At 37.6% G+C, this 13,863-nt stretch overlaps 1 protein-coding gene across 1 annotated transcript in view; it reads right to left on the reverse strand.

Moving 5' to 3' along the window:
• The window catches only part of RBM44 (RNA binding motif protein 44), a 39,494-nt gene that overhangs the window by 22,735 nt on the left and 2,896 nt on the right, over window positions 1–13,863 (reverse strand). The window contains exons 2-4 of the mRNA XM_072719039.1: window positions 5,947–6,037; window positions 1,365–2,953; window positions 1,070–1,128 (exon numbers count right to left, since the gene is read on the reverse strand). Coding sequence (XP_072575140.1) covers window positions 1,070–1,128; window positions 1,365–2,953; window positions 5,947–6,019 — 1,721 coding nt within the window. The 5' untranslated portion in view covers window positions 6,020–6,037. The remainder of the gene's footprint in view (window positions 1–1,069; window positions 1,129–1,364; window positions 2,954–5,946; window positions 6,038–13,863) is intronic.

Consider the following 13,863-nt stretch of genomic DNA (forward strand, 5'->3'; position numbering starts at 1 on the left):
AGTACAGAATCAACTTTATCCATAATCAACAGATTTTCAACATAAATCAAGCTTTGGCCAACATATTTTAAAGTTATAAGTGTTCTGGATAGATACGGCACTTAAATGTATTCTCTCTCTTTTTTAAAGATTTTATTTATTTACTTATTTGAGAGAGAGAGAACACACATGCATGCAGAATTGTGAGTCAGGGGGAGAGGGGCGGAGGGGGATAGACAGAGAATCTCAAGTAGACTCTGCGATGGGTACCAGCCAACACCGGGCTGGAGCTCATAACCCTGAGATCATGACCTGAACTGAAACCAAGAGTCAGATGCTTAACCGACTGAGCCACCCACATCCCCTGCATTATCTCTTTAATAGAAAATGTACATACGTGTTTCTTAACTGTCCTTATTACAAGCAAATGTTTCACTGTTAATATATCAAAAAGACTCAAATCACTATTATTCCTTGAATGTTAATAGCTGTTGGTTAGTAGTTCTTCCCTTGCTACTAGTTGCCATTTCTAGATATTCTCAACACTTCAGCCATGGGAAATCAGCTCTTCTACTTAATTTTACAGGACTGGATACCAGATTAAACTCATCAGGAGAATAAAGAATGAGTGAAGGAAAAAGTAAATGGCCTCAGAGCATGAATACTAATTTGGCTAGGTTCTCCATGGATGCAGGGTAAATTACACAATGAAGTAAAATCAAGATTAAAGTACTCCAGTGAAAGTAGCTATTTACTTCTCCAAATATGTAAGTTTTCTAAAGATGCTATTTTGTTTTGGTCTACAAGGGGATCAAATTATGGAAAATGGAGTAGAGATCAGTATAGATTTGGGTTGGATACATACATGAGTTTCTGAAGGAATTATTGAGATTGAATCTTAATAATTGAAAAGCTTTAATATTATACATTAGCCTAATATTTATTTGTTGGAAGGCAAATGGCTGAAGCAGATGATCTCTTTAAGTCCCTTTTAGTTTTATTCCATATGGCTAAACACTCTACATAAAGCAAACTACGGTTTTGATTTTTTTTCCACATGTGTATCTGCAAGTTTCTGCATCTGACTTACGTTTCAGGATGTTTCTTTAAGTCTGTGATAGCAGATGCTTTTCTTAATTCCAGGGAATCCTGGAAAACATGATTTAAAATGAAATTTGTAATAGATGGCAAACACATGTTGTATCTGGAGTTCCAAAATGGTAAAATTTAAAGCCCAATTTCTAATTGACTTGGTGGCAATAGCTGCCACCAAAGAAGGACAGAGTTTGGTAGCAATCTATTCACTTTCCCCTCATCCAGCATCTTCTCACAAAAGCCTTAGAAGCCCCTGTTTTAATTCAACAAACCAAAGCATTTGGCTTTACCTTATTTAGAAAATTTCCATTAGGTTTTGAACTGTCAACGGAGAGAGATTTTGTCACAGTCCCTGGTGCATCTTCATTATTCTGACTGTATGACCAATCTGTATTACAAGCAACACTTCTCTGTTTCTCACTGGGCCATTCACCAGGCCGTTTTTTGTTCATCATTGTTATCTCTGTGTTGCTTGACGTAGATGCTACAGAAGATCTTGCACTTGTTGCCCTGCTGGTTGTGAAACAAGCCCTAAAATCAGTGCTAACATCCACTGTCTGATTGACCGTGACTGTACCGTTTGCTGCGTCTGTCACTAATTTGGGATGTGTCCCTTCTATATTGTGAAAGCAAGCTTTATTTGTGCTACTGCCATTAGCAACCTTCAGGGAGCTATCTTCTATTGTCTGGTTATCTTTGACTGCAATCCTCGGGAGAGTAACAGAAAAATCTAAGGCTGGGTTAGGGGCATTTTGTAAGCTTTTACAGTGTGAATTTCCACAGGCAGAAATTACTGAGTCATCAAAAACAGAGGTCCAGGAAGTTTGACAATCTTTACAAGGTTGGAGTAACATCTGTAAAGCTTTGTCTTGTTGTAGTGTGCTAGAATTTTCAAGGTGGTGTGACTTTTTGTTCTCAACAATTGCATTCCCACAACGATCTTTACTTTCAATTATTTGACATTTCATTTTGCCAGTATACGTTTTAGTTTTTAATGTTTTTTGAGGGTTTAAGAAACTATTCTGAGACTGAGATTCCTGGCTCTCAAGGGGACTACTTCGTAGTACGATTTCATCAAAGACTGTGTGGTACATTAAACTTGTCTCTTGTTCCTTATACATTTCATGCTTTGGTTCGTGATATTCTCTTAACACAATGGAATTCTGAAACTTGGAGCCATGAGGTGCATCTTCTTGTCCATAAGCATCAACTGAATCTAAAGAGATGCTAGAATTACTTTCCAATTTAACATGATTACCTTCTAGATTGCTAGCACATTCAAATTCATAACCTGAATTTTTAAATCCAACAGTTTCCAGATTAGGTATGTTCAATGCTTTTGTTTGGTCAAAAGATAAGTGGGTACTTGTGTATTCTTGCTCTTCCACACTGTGATATTCCTGCTGTGAGTCTTCATCTGTATCATGCTTTTGCACATCTTCAGCAGTTTCTTTATAATCATTGTCTGAAATCTTATAGGTTCTTTCCAAGCCAATTATACTATTACCTTGATATTCCAAAATATCAAAAAACACCTCTTCTCTTTTCTGCACTTCAGAATCTAATTCTGAATTTAAAGGAATAAGACTTTCACTTAGTTTTGACTCTGAATAATGTATAGAATATGTTTCATTCAAGAAAGCACAGTCAATACTATCCTTGAACCCACTAGCCTGAGAGAGACTACTGTCTCTGTCAGGATCTGGAGTCCCAGTACAAGATGGCTTCAATAAATCCATTTGCTCAGTACTGTTGACGTCTTTGTCATTAGTTATTTGTTCTAGTACCAAGGAATCCCAGTCATCATCGAGAAAAGTCAATTTGGCTTCATTACAACCATTGGAAGATAAATTTTCTTTCTTAGGATCAGAAGGCTCATCTGGTTAAAAAAAAAAGAAAATGTTGACAGCATTAACATTACAGAAGCTAAACATTAGAAAAGACCTGAGACATGATCTAATCAAAGTTCTTCCCAATATAGGAATAGATTTACACTATGCATGACAAATATCCCTTATGGTTGCTACTATGGACTAAATTTTGTCCCCCTCAAAATTTCTATGTCAAAGCCTTAACTCCCAGTGTGACAATAACCAGAGATGGGGCCTTCGAGAGATAATCAGGGCTAGATAAGGTCATGGGGATGGGGTCTTCAGGATGGGCTAAGTGCCTCAAGATGGGATAAATGCCAGAGAGCTTACTCTCTCTTTCCATCATGTGAGAATACTGCAAGAAGGTAGCCATCCACAAGCCAGGAAGAGAGCCGGACCATGGTGGCACCCTAATCTGGACTTCTAGCCTCCAGAACTGTGAATAAATGAACATATGTTGTTTAAGCCACCCAGTCTATGGTATTTTGTTATGGTATCCCCATTGACTAAGATAATAGCCAAGATTCTTCTTGAACTCTTTCAATGGCAAGGTGTTAACTATAAGGCAGCTACTCTGTAATCTTTGGGTGCCTCCTAATGACAGCCTTAGGCACTGCAGAGACAAAGGAAAGAAGACAGGCACTGCACCCCAACACTTACAGCTTTCATAAGGGTCACAGATAAGAAAAGGACACTTAAGTACAATACAGTTGAAGAGTGCTGACAGAGTTGTGTTAATGAGGAGGTAATGAGCTTGAGAAGGAGAAACAAACCTCAGAGAAAACTATATTTAAAAAGTGTTTTGAAACAAAATAGTTATTCTAAGCAAATCAAATAGCATACACATAGAAAATTAGCTACATGAAAAAAGATAGAATGTTCAGTAAATTGTAAACTATGCTGGAGTAAAACAGCTCAAAGGAAATGACAGGAGCTATGAACATTATGATGTGTTAAGAGTTTGGCTGTTACTCCAAGACAATAACTACTGAAAGCTTCTTGAAAGGATAGTCATGGAAGTGGAGTAAGTTTATATGCCCCAGAATAAAGGCTGGAAGGGGAGACTGAGTACAGAAGAGGGACAAGAAGCAGGGACAGGTAGAAAAGCACCATAACTGACAAGACTCAGTAGCTGATTAGGAATGGGAGACCATGGAAAGAGAATGGCTTTCAAAATTTTTGGACTAAGAACATAATCAGAACCATTTTATATCAAGATCCAGTATATACACAGAAGTGACTGTGACTAAAAATTTTACAGAACAGTAACTACTCTACGACCAATGTATGAATAAATAAATAAAATCCTTTAAAAAAAAGCTGATCACAATCAGCTAAGTTTACAACTTGGTATTACAGTGGAAAGGGAATATGTGAAGCTAAAGAGATAGGCACTTCATGAAGAAGAGTAGAGGGAGAGCAAAGTAGGTGAGGGAGGAGATAATGAGGTGTTGGTTCCAAGCAAGTGGAGTCTGAGGTCAAAGATAAACACTCACATGTGAATATCTGATAAACTGTTAAAAATACGGGGTTGGAGCTAAGGCTAGCAGTGTCAGCTTTACTTTTATTAATTTATTTTTTAAAAGATTTTATTTATTTATTAGAGAGAGAGAGGCAGAGGGAAAAGCAGGCTCCACGCAGGGAACCCAACATGGGACTTGATCCCTGGTCTCCAGGATCACGCCCTGGGCTGAAGACAGTGCTAAACCGCTGAGCCACTGGGGCTGCCCCAGCTTCACTTTAAAATTCAACTATTTTTCTTAGGGATTTGTATAGGAGTTTGTTACATAACAAACGGGATTCTAATTCTGGATACTAATTCTTTGTTTTTCATATTTAAAATACTAGTGACTTTTTCCCTAGTTTACTGCTTATCTTTTTTTTTTTTTTTTTTAAGATTTCATTTATTTACTCATGAGACACACAGAGAGAGAGGCAGAGACACAGGCAGGGGGAGAAGTAGGCTGCCTGCGGGGAGCCCAAAATCTTATCACACCATGTTTTTTTTCTTTTTTGAAGATTTTATTTATTCATGAGAATACACAGAGAGGAGAGAGAGAGAGGCAGAGACACAGGCAGAGGGAGAAGCAGGTTCCATGCGGAGAGCCTGATGTGGGACTCGATCCTGGGTCTCCAGGATCAGGCCCTGGGCTGAAGGCAGCACTAAACTGCTGAGCTACCCGGGCTGCCCCACACCATGGTTTTTAAAGATTAGTCAAGTGGATCAGTCATTTCTTCTCTGACTTCCGGGTTTTGTCTCTCTGGTCTTCTCTACCACAGATTTATAAAAGTATTCTTCCATATTTTATTCTAATTCTGTGTGTGTTAAAATCATATATATTCAGGGCAGCCCAGGTGGCTCAGCAGTTTAGTGCCGCCTTCAGCCCAGGGGCCTGATCCTGGAGACCCCGGGTCTAGTCCCATGTTGGGCTCCCCGCATGGAGCCTGCTTCTCCCTCTGCCTGTGTCTCTGCCTCTCTCTCTCTCTCTCTCTCTCTGTGTCTCTCATGAATAAATAAAATCTTTTAAAAAATCCTATATATTCATAAGCACAGAAAACTCAGTCATCTTGCTTTCCATGCTCTTGTTAGTTTGTGTCTTCTCATCTACCATTACCACAGAGAAAGAAATTTCAGATTTGTGTGAAGATAAAACATCTACAATTTGGGTAGCAGAGGCCAACGTGCCCATCTTCCACTTAGCACCCTGGAGGCTACCGTACATGCCAGTTCCTAAAGTCCTGGCTGAATAGAGAAACCTGCTCTTCTCGCTCACCTTTTCTTCCCTACATCTCCATTTACCCAAGAAATCCCGTGTAGGCTGCCCATATTCACCAGAAATCACTGGAGTGAGTTTGCCCAATTCAAAATACACTGACTCTTATCACCTAACTAGGAGGAAGGTTTAGAAAATAGCAATGTTGGAGGGGGAAGTAACTAGGTACCAAATCCATTTAGTACCTCTCTCCAACCAGAATAAAGTCCACTGGCCTGGCCCCTCACCTTTCTGGATGTTTTCTCCATTGTATTGGGAGCCTTTACCAGAAGTTATCTCCACCACTGCAGTAGCCTGCATCTCTCAAGGATGTGCAAACTAGAAGAGAGATAAATATCGAACTATTATCATACTTGGTATTACGTTTAAAAAACTATTAGAAAATCAAGAATTTGACAAAAAGGCAATTATAATCAGAGATTCTAACATAAGAGGGCTGATAAAACTGGTAGAACATTTGAATAACTTTTGTAAATGCATAAACTGACAGCTAAGTAATAGATTATATTAGACAAGGTACCCAGGTTTGGCTTATTATATTAAAAAAATAAAAAATAAACAGATATGGCACATTCTTTAAAAATTTCCAAGGAACACTAAAGGACAAACAATATATTAGGCCATCAAAAAAGTCTTAATCCAAAAAGCAGAGTATTAAGGGCTCAGTGTGACCCACTGATATCAAACCTGGATCAAAAATGTTTCAAAACAAATTATAGACCTATTAAAGCCCATCCATACAATGGAGCATCTCTCAGCATCAAAAGGAACAAACTACTGAGGGATGTGATCTTATGGAGTAATCTCAATGAGGGAGCTGAATGAAAGAAGTTGGACAAGAGATCACATATTGACAATTCCATTTAAGTGACATGTGCAGAAAAAGCAAATTTATAGAGATAGAAAGTAGAATAATGATTGTCTCTGGTAGGGGATAGAAAGAGGTGTTTACTGTAAATGACTTTAAGGGATATTACTAGAAGGATTAAAACGTTCTAAAGCTGATTTATGGTGTGATGGTTACATCACTTGATAAAGTTCCTAAAGTTGCACTGTACATTTGAATGGAGTAAAACATACCTCAATAAAGCTGTTTTTAAAAAGTCACTGACAAGGACTCTTTGAATCCAGCTGCCTCATGAGTTAGTCCAAGCTGGTCACTTAACAGGAAAATCAAGGCACCCCAATGGATATATGCCTGACCCCATAGGAGACCAGCAGAAGAAATGTCTAGCCAACACACAAAATCACTTTGGGCCTTCTGGCTCCTAGTTATCTTTACTGTCTATGCCCCTAAAAAGCTAAGGGTATTGTCAATGGAATTCTGGTGATCAGATATTACAAAGGTTTCTGAGGAGTTTGAAAAAAAAATTGATTTTGTTGTAATTCTTAATGAACTATTTCAATTAATGATCCTGAACAAATCATCTAAGTTCACTCACCCTGGGCTACAATAAGACATTACAGTTGACTTTTGAACAACACAGGAGTTAGAGGTGCTGAGCCTTCATGTGTAACTTTGACTCCTTCAAAACTGAACTATAGCCTGCCATTGACAGGCAGCCTTACCAACAACCTAAACAGTTGATGAGCACATATTTTGTATGTTACATGTATTATATTTTATATCCTTAATATTTTTCTAAAAATATGTTATTTATTTATTCATGGGGGGAGGGCAAAGACACAGGCAGAGGGAGAAGCAGGCTCCATGCAGGGAACCTGATGTGGGACTTGATCCCGGGTCTCCAGGATCAGGCCCTGGGCCGGAGGCGGCGCTAAACCGCTAAGCCACCTGGGCTGCCCTATATTTTGTATTCTTACAATAAAGTAAGGTAGAGAAAAAAAAAAGCCTTATTAAAAATTTAATAAGGGGGGAGCACCTGAATGGCTCAAGTCAGTTAAACGCCCAACTCTTGATTTTGGCTCAGGTCATGATCTCAGGGTCATGAGATGGAGCCACGTGTTGAGCTCCACACTGCACACTGGATATGGAACCTGCTTAAGATTCTCTCTCTCTCCTCCCTCTGCCCCTCTCCCCACTTGCTTGCGTGCTCTCTCTCTAAATAAATTCCACAAGGAAAATACATTTACAGTACTGTATAAAAAAAATCTGCATTTAAGTGGACCTACACAGCTCAAATCTATGCTGTTCAAGGATCTATTAAATAAGGCGGAGAGCTTACTTCATGGAGACAGCCTGTCTGGCTTTGAATCCTGACCTAGCTACTTAATAAACAGCATGAACTTCAACAACTGAAAACAAATTAATGACCATGAGAGCACAGATTCCAAAATATATAGGACCAAAGTTAAAACCATAAGAAGACAATTTTAGATGCTTGTTAATAAGTCTAACTAAATGAGCTAATAAACAGTCAAGAATCTAGAAAAGATCTGAAGTATTTATATCAAAAAAAGAATTAGTTAAGACAAATGCAGAAGTGATCAACTGAAAAGAATAAAAGAGGTAACTAAAACCAAAAGCTATTCTTTGAAAAAATAAAGTATATAACTATCAAATTTCATTATTTATTTATTTATTTATTTATTTATTTATTTATTTATTTAGAAAGGACTGAAACAAGTTAGCAGTGAGAAAAGCATCTGAATAAGAGGTTTCTAAAAAGTACTTGTAGAGATCCCTGGGTGGCGCAGCGGTTTAGCGCCTGCCTTTGGCCCAGGGCGCGATCCTGGAGACCCGGGATCGAATCCCACATCAGGCTCCCGGTGCATGGAGCCTGCTTCTCCCTCTGCCTGTGTCTCTGCCTCTCTCTCTCTCTCTCTCTCTGTGTGACTATCATAAATAAATAAATAATTAAAATAAATAAATAAAAAGTACTTGTAAAAACATTACTATATACACTTCTGACAAGTGAAAATTTGACAATACACAATTTTCTAGGAAAATAGTTTAAATAAAAAACCTCATAGAAAAAGCTGCAGAGAACCACTCATAAAAAAAAATTGAAAAGGCCATCAAAGATCTATCCTATATCAATTCCTATCAAGCCTTCTAAATTTTTATTTGATCTGCATAGGCAGGAAAGTTCTAAGCCAAGTGAACAAAACTCTAACTTGAATCATAAAAACAGCATTCTGGAACCTCAATCAATTCCCAGACATGTGCCAGTTTACAGACTCAGAATCCCCTCAATGAAGGAGAGGCTGGGTCCTCTTGAGGAAGGATCCTAAAATACACCATAAAAATGAAAACTATAAATCTCTTTTTCCTAGCTTTTCCCAAAAGGTTAGCCTTTTACCAGACTAAGTGTATACTGGGGAGAAGGAAATAATCAGACCACTGGCTCTGAACTGACTCTGATTTTAGGCGATCCAAAATGTCACTGTGGCCCAGCCCTCCAATCAAAGTAGGGACTTATGGAGGTCAGATGATGAGTGCACTTTTAGCTCGGGTCTGTTTTGCTGTGGTTCCACAGGGTCTGGGGACCTAGTCTCAGAATGCATCATTGTGAAAGACATACTTAACAGATAGCAGAATCCTCACAATAGTTCCCTGACTGTTACGGTGGAAAAAGCCAAATGGAAGGCATTGGAATTGCCTTTACCTAGAAAATAGTAAATCAAAGAAATATCACATCCCTGAAGGGATTGCAGAGATTAGTGCCTCCACCAAAGACCCTGAAGATGCAAGGGTTGTGATCCCACATCCCATTCAACTCTCATACTTGTGCAGAAGAGAGATGGATCTTGGAGATGACAGATTATCATGAGCTTAAGTAGGTGGTGACTCCAACTGCAGCGCTCAACCAAATGTGGTTTCATTGCCTGAGCAAGATAGCACACCCCATGGTAGCTGGTATGCCGCTACTGATCTGGCAAACATGGTACAGGTAGGTAGGCAGCGAGCCTACTAGAGGGTTCCTGTTGTCTGTTTTCTTACTTTCAGAAATCACAGCCCTATGCTGCCTATTGTCCAGTTGTTTCATACACATGGCCTAGTTTTCAAGTTGTTTTATGGCAACATGATAAACTCAGTCTCTGTTACTACATTATGGCCAGACTCTTTCATATGCCTGAGAGTATGTTTTCTGACTACAGTAAATTAAGAATAATGAAAAGTATAACATCCCAAACATTTTTTGATAGACACAAAGAGAGACAGAGAAAGAGGTGGGAGAAGGGCAGAGGGGGAGGGAGAGAGGATTCCAACAGCTCCACATCCAGCACAGAGCCCAACAAAGGGCTCGATCTCACAACCCTGAGAACATGACCTGTGTCAAAATCAAGAGTCAGACACTTAACTGACTGAGCCACTCAGATGCCCCATAGAAATTAAACAAAACACTTGTAAATAATTCACGTGTAAAAAAAAATCTCACAATGGAAATCAGAAAATATTTTGAACCAACTATGAAAATACAACATATCAAAATCTGTAGTGCTTAGAGAGAAATGTATAGCTTTAAGAGCTTATACCAGAAAAGAAAAAAGGTTTAAAATCAATGATTTGTCTTAAGAAACTAGAAAAATTAAAACAAATTAAGCCTGAAGTGGGATGGAAATAAGTAGAGGTAAATGAAACAAAAGTAAATGAATAGATAACAATGAATACTTTCAGATTTTTGAAGATTAACAAACTTTGTAAACACTTCACAGAACATTTAATAAAAAAGAGCAAACACAATTGTCAATATCATGCATGATAAGGGGAATATTTCTACAGAACTTACAGACATTAAAGTAATAGGGAACATAATAAACAACATTATCTGATAAATTCTACAAGTCAGGCACAATTTCTTAAAAACCACAACTTTCCAAAATGGATTCAAGAAGAAATAAACAATCTAGATAGTCCCATATCTCTTTAAGAAAATTAAACTTGTAATTAAAAATTTTCCCTCAAAGAAAATTTCAGATGCAGATGATTTTACTAATGAATTCTTTTTTTTTTAATTTTATTTATTTATTTATTCATAGAGACACAGAGAGAGAGAGGCAGAGACACAGGCAGAGGGAGAAGCAGGCATCATACAGAGAGCCCGACGTGGGACTCGATCCAGGGTCTCCAGGATCACACCCTGGGCTGCAGGTGGTGCTAAACCACTGCGCCACTGGGGCTGCCCTACTAATGAATTCTTCCCACCACCTAAGATAGAAATAAAGGCAGAATTCAGTTTTAACCAAAGTTCTTTAGAAAGGTGAGAAGAGGGAGGACTTCCTAATATGTTTTATAGATCCACCATAATCTTGATACCAAAATCTGAAGCCATTGCAAGATAAAAATTAAAAGACCAACAGCTTTCATGCACATACACTCACATATCCTAAAATATTTTTTTGCAAGGCAAATCTGGCAACATATAAAACTAGTTGGTTACTGACCACAGTAAGAGAGTAAAGAAGAAAAAAATCACACTATTATCCCAAGAGATGCAGAAAAAGAATTTTATAATATTTGTTAAAACTCAGAACCTATTCATGGTAAACACTCTCAGCAAACAAAAACAGTACGGAATTTACTCAATCTAATAATGGGTATCTACAAAAACCCCAAACTAACTAACTAACTATCTATCTATCTATCTATCTATCTATCTATCAAAAAACTGTATGGCTAACATATTTGACAGTGAAAAATTAAATAATTTCTGTCAAAAACAAGACATTTGTTCTCTTACTGTTTATTTCATGTATAGAGGTCTTAGTACAAAACATAAAAGGCATACAGATTGGAGGAAAAAAATAATAGTGTCTTTATTCACAGATCATATGATAATGCACAGAGAAAAAACAAAGAAACTACTACAACTAATAAGTAAACTTAACAAGGTTGAAAAATACAAGGTCAAGTGCATTTCTGTATTCTAGTAACAAACATCAGGAAAATAAAAAATTTAAGTAAGTATCATTTACAAAAACATCAAAAACATTACAAACTTGGTGTTTAAATGTAATGAGAGTTTCATGTATAGGAGTTTTATGTTGAAAACTACAAAATACTGCTGAAGGAAATTAAGGCAGAACTAAATAAAAGGAGAAATATACCATGTTCATGGATCAAGAGACTCAATACTGTTAAGATCTGTTCTCTACAAATTGAGCTACAGATTGAACACAATTTCAATCAAAATTGCAGGAGGATTTTTTTTTGATAGAAGTTGACAAGTTGATCATAAACTTATATGGAAATGTAATGAACCTAGAAAAGCCAAACAATTTAGGAGAAAATTAAATGACATATATTTCAAGACTTATTAATTATAAGGCCACAATATTTGCAGTGTAGTATTTAGGCTAAAAGATTAAGGAACAAATTATGAGAGCCCAGAGAGTAGCTTGATTTTTGAGAAAGGCACTAATTCAGTTCAATGTGGAAGGAAGGTCGAAGGCATATTCAATAAATGGTCACTTGATGTGATGAGTATTGGGTTATTATACAAGATTGATGAATCACTGAACTCTACCTCTGAAACTAAGAATACAGTATATGCTAGCCAATTAAATTTAAATTAAAAAAATGGTGTCAACATAGATTTCTGAAATAAAGAAAAAGTGCCTGGACCCTCCACTTTACATCATATATGACAACAGAAGTGAGATAGATCACATTTCTGAAAGTAAAAATCAACTGTAAATTTTCTCAATAAAATGTACAGTATATTTATGACTTTGAGGGAGGCAAAGATTTCTTAGGTAGAATATGAAAGGCATTAATTAAAAAGTTGTTAATTTGAGCTTCTACAAAAATTTAAAACTTCTCCTCATCAAAAGACACCACTAAATAAGTGAAAAGACAAGCCAAAGACTGGGAGAAAATATCCACAATTTATATATCCAACAGAGGACTCTTACCCTGATTATATAAAGAATGCACTCAAATATATATTTAGAAAAAGATAATAAAAAAGAGATAAAATACTTGGATATTACTTCACACACATATAACACAAGGCATATGGATTGCTCTTAAGCATATGAGAAAGTGTTCAACATCATCAGTCATCAGGGAAATGCAATTTAACTCACCAACATATCACTTCACATTCATTAGAATATCAAAAAAAAAAGACTAATAACAGTAAGTGTTGGTGAGGATGTGGACAAACAAGAATTTATAACAACATTGCTAGAGGAAGTGCAAGTTATTAAAACCATTTTTGAAAAACTCTAAGTTTCTAATGATGTTAAACATATACCTACCCTATTATCAAGAAATTACATTCCAGTTTCAGGAATGTATACCCTTCTCTAGAGAATCATTCTTTAAAATATAAGTCATATGCTAGTGTTGAGGGTATAGAGGTGACCAGTCTCTGCTGTTATAAAATATGAGAGACACATTACAAGAAGTGATTTCCAGAAGTGGGGCAGGAGACTACAGAGGGAGCACAAGAGTCTTTCTCAAACTTGTCTGATATAAGAATCACTTAAAATACAGATTCCAGGGCACCTGGGTGGCTCAGTCTGTTAAGCATCCAACTCTTGATTTTGGGTCAGGTCACAATGCCAGGGTCATGAGATGGAGCCCTGCATCGAGCTCCCTGCTTAGTGCAGAATCTGCCTGAAGTTCTCTCCTTCACCCTCTGCCTCTCTCCCCCACTCTAGAGCAGGTGGGGTGGGGTGGTGGGGAGAAGGAGCAGACTCCCCACTGAGCAGGGAGTCCCATGCAGGGCTCCATCCCAGGACACTGGGATCATGACCTGAGCCAAAGGCAGACACTTAACCAACTGAGCCACCCAGGCACCCCATAAATAAATAAATCTTAAAAGAAAAAGATTCCACAGCCTAATTTGGGGCCTAGAAATAATATTCTAAGAAACTTCTACAATCTAGAGATTTGGGAAAACATAAATCGCTATGGGTGATACAAAAAAGACCTACCCTGGGGCGCCTGGGTGGCTCAGTCAGTTGGGTATCAGGTCATGATCTCATGGGTCATGGAACTGAGCTGCAAGTTGAGCTCCATGTTCACTGGGGAGTCTGCCTGGGATTCTCTCTATCCCCATCCCCCTTCTCTCTCTCTCTCAAATAAATGAATAAATCTTAAAAACAAAAGACCAATCCTGGACTAAAGCTTAGCAAAAGCCTTCCTGAGGAATTGTCATTTAAATTGAGATCTGAAAGATGAGCAAGAGTTTACTGTTATATTGATTATTAAATCAACTTAGTATTGATTT

The sequence above is a fragment of the Vulpes vulpes genome, chromosome 9 (genome assembly GCF_048418805.1).
Source record: "Vulpes vulpes isolate BD-2025 chromosome 9, VulVul3, whole genome shotgun sequence".
Lineage (NCBI taxonomy): Eukaryota > Metazoa > Chordata > Mammalia > Carnivora > Canidae > Vulpes > Vulpes vulpes.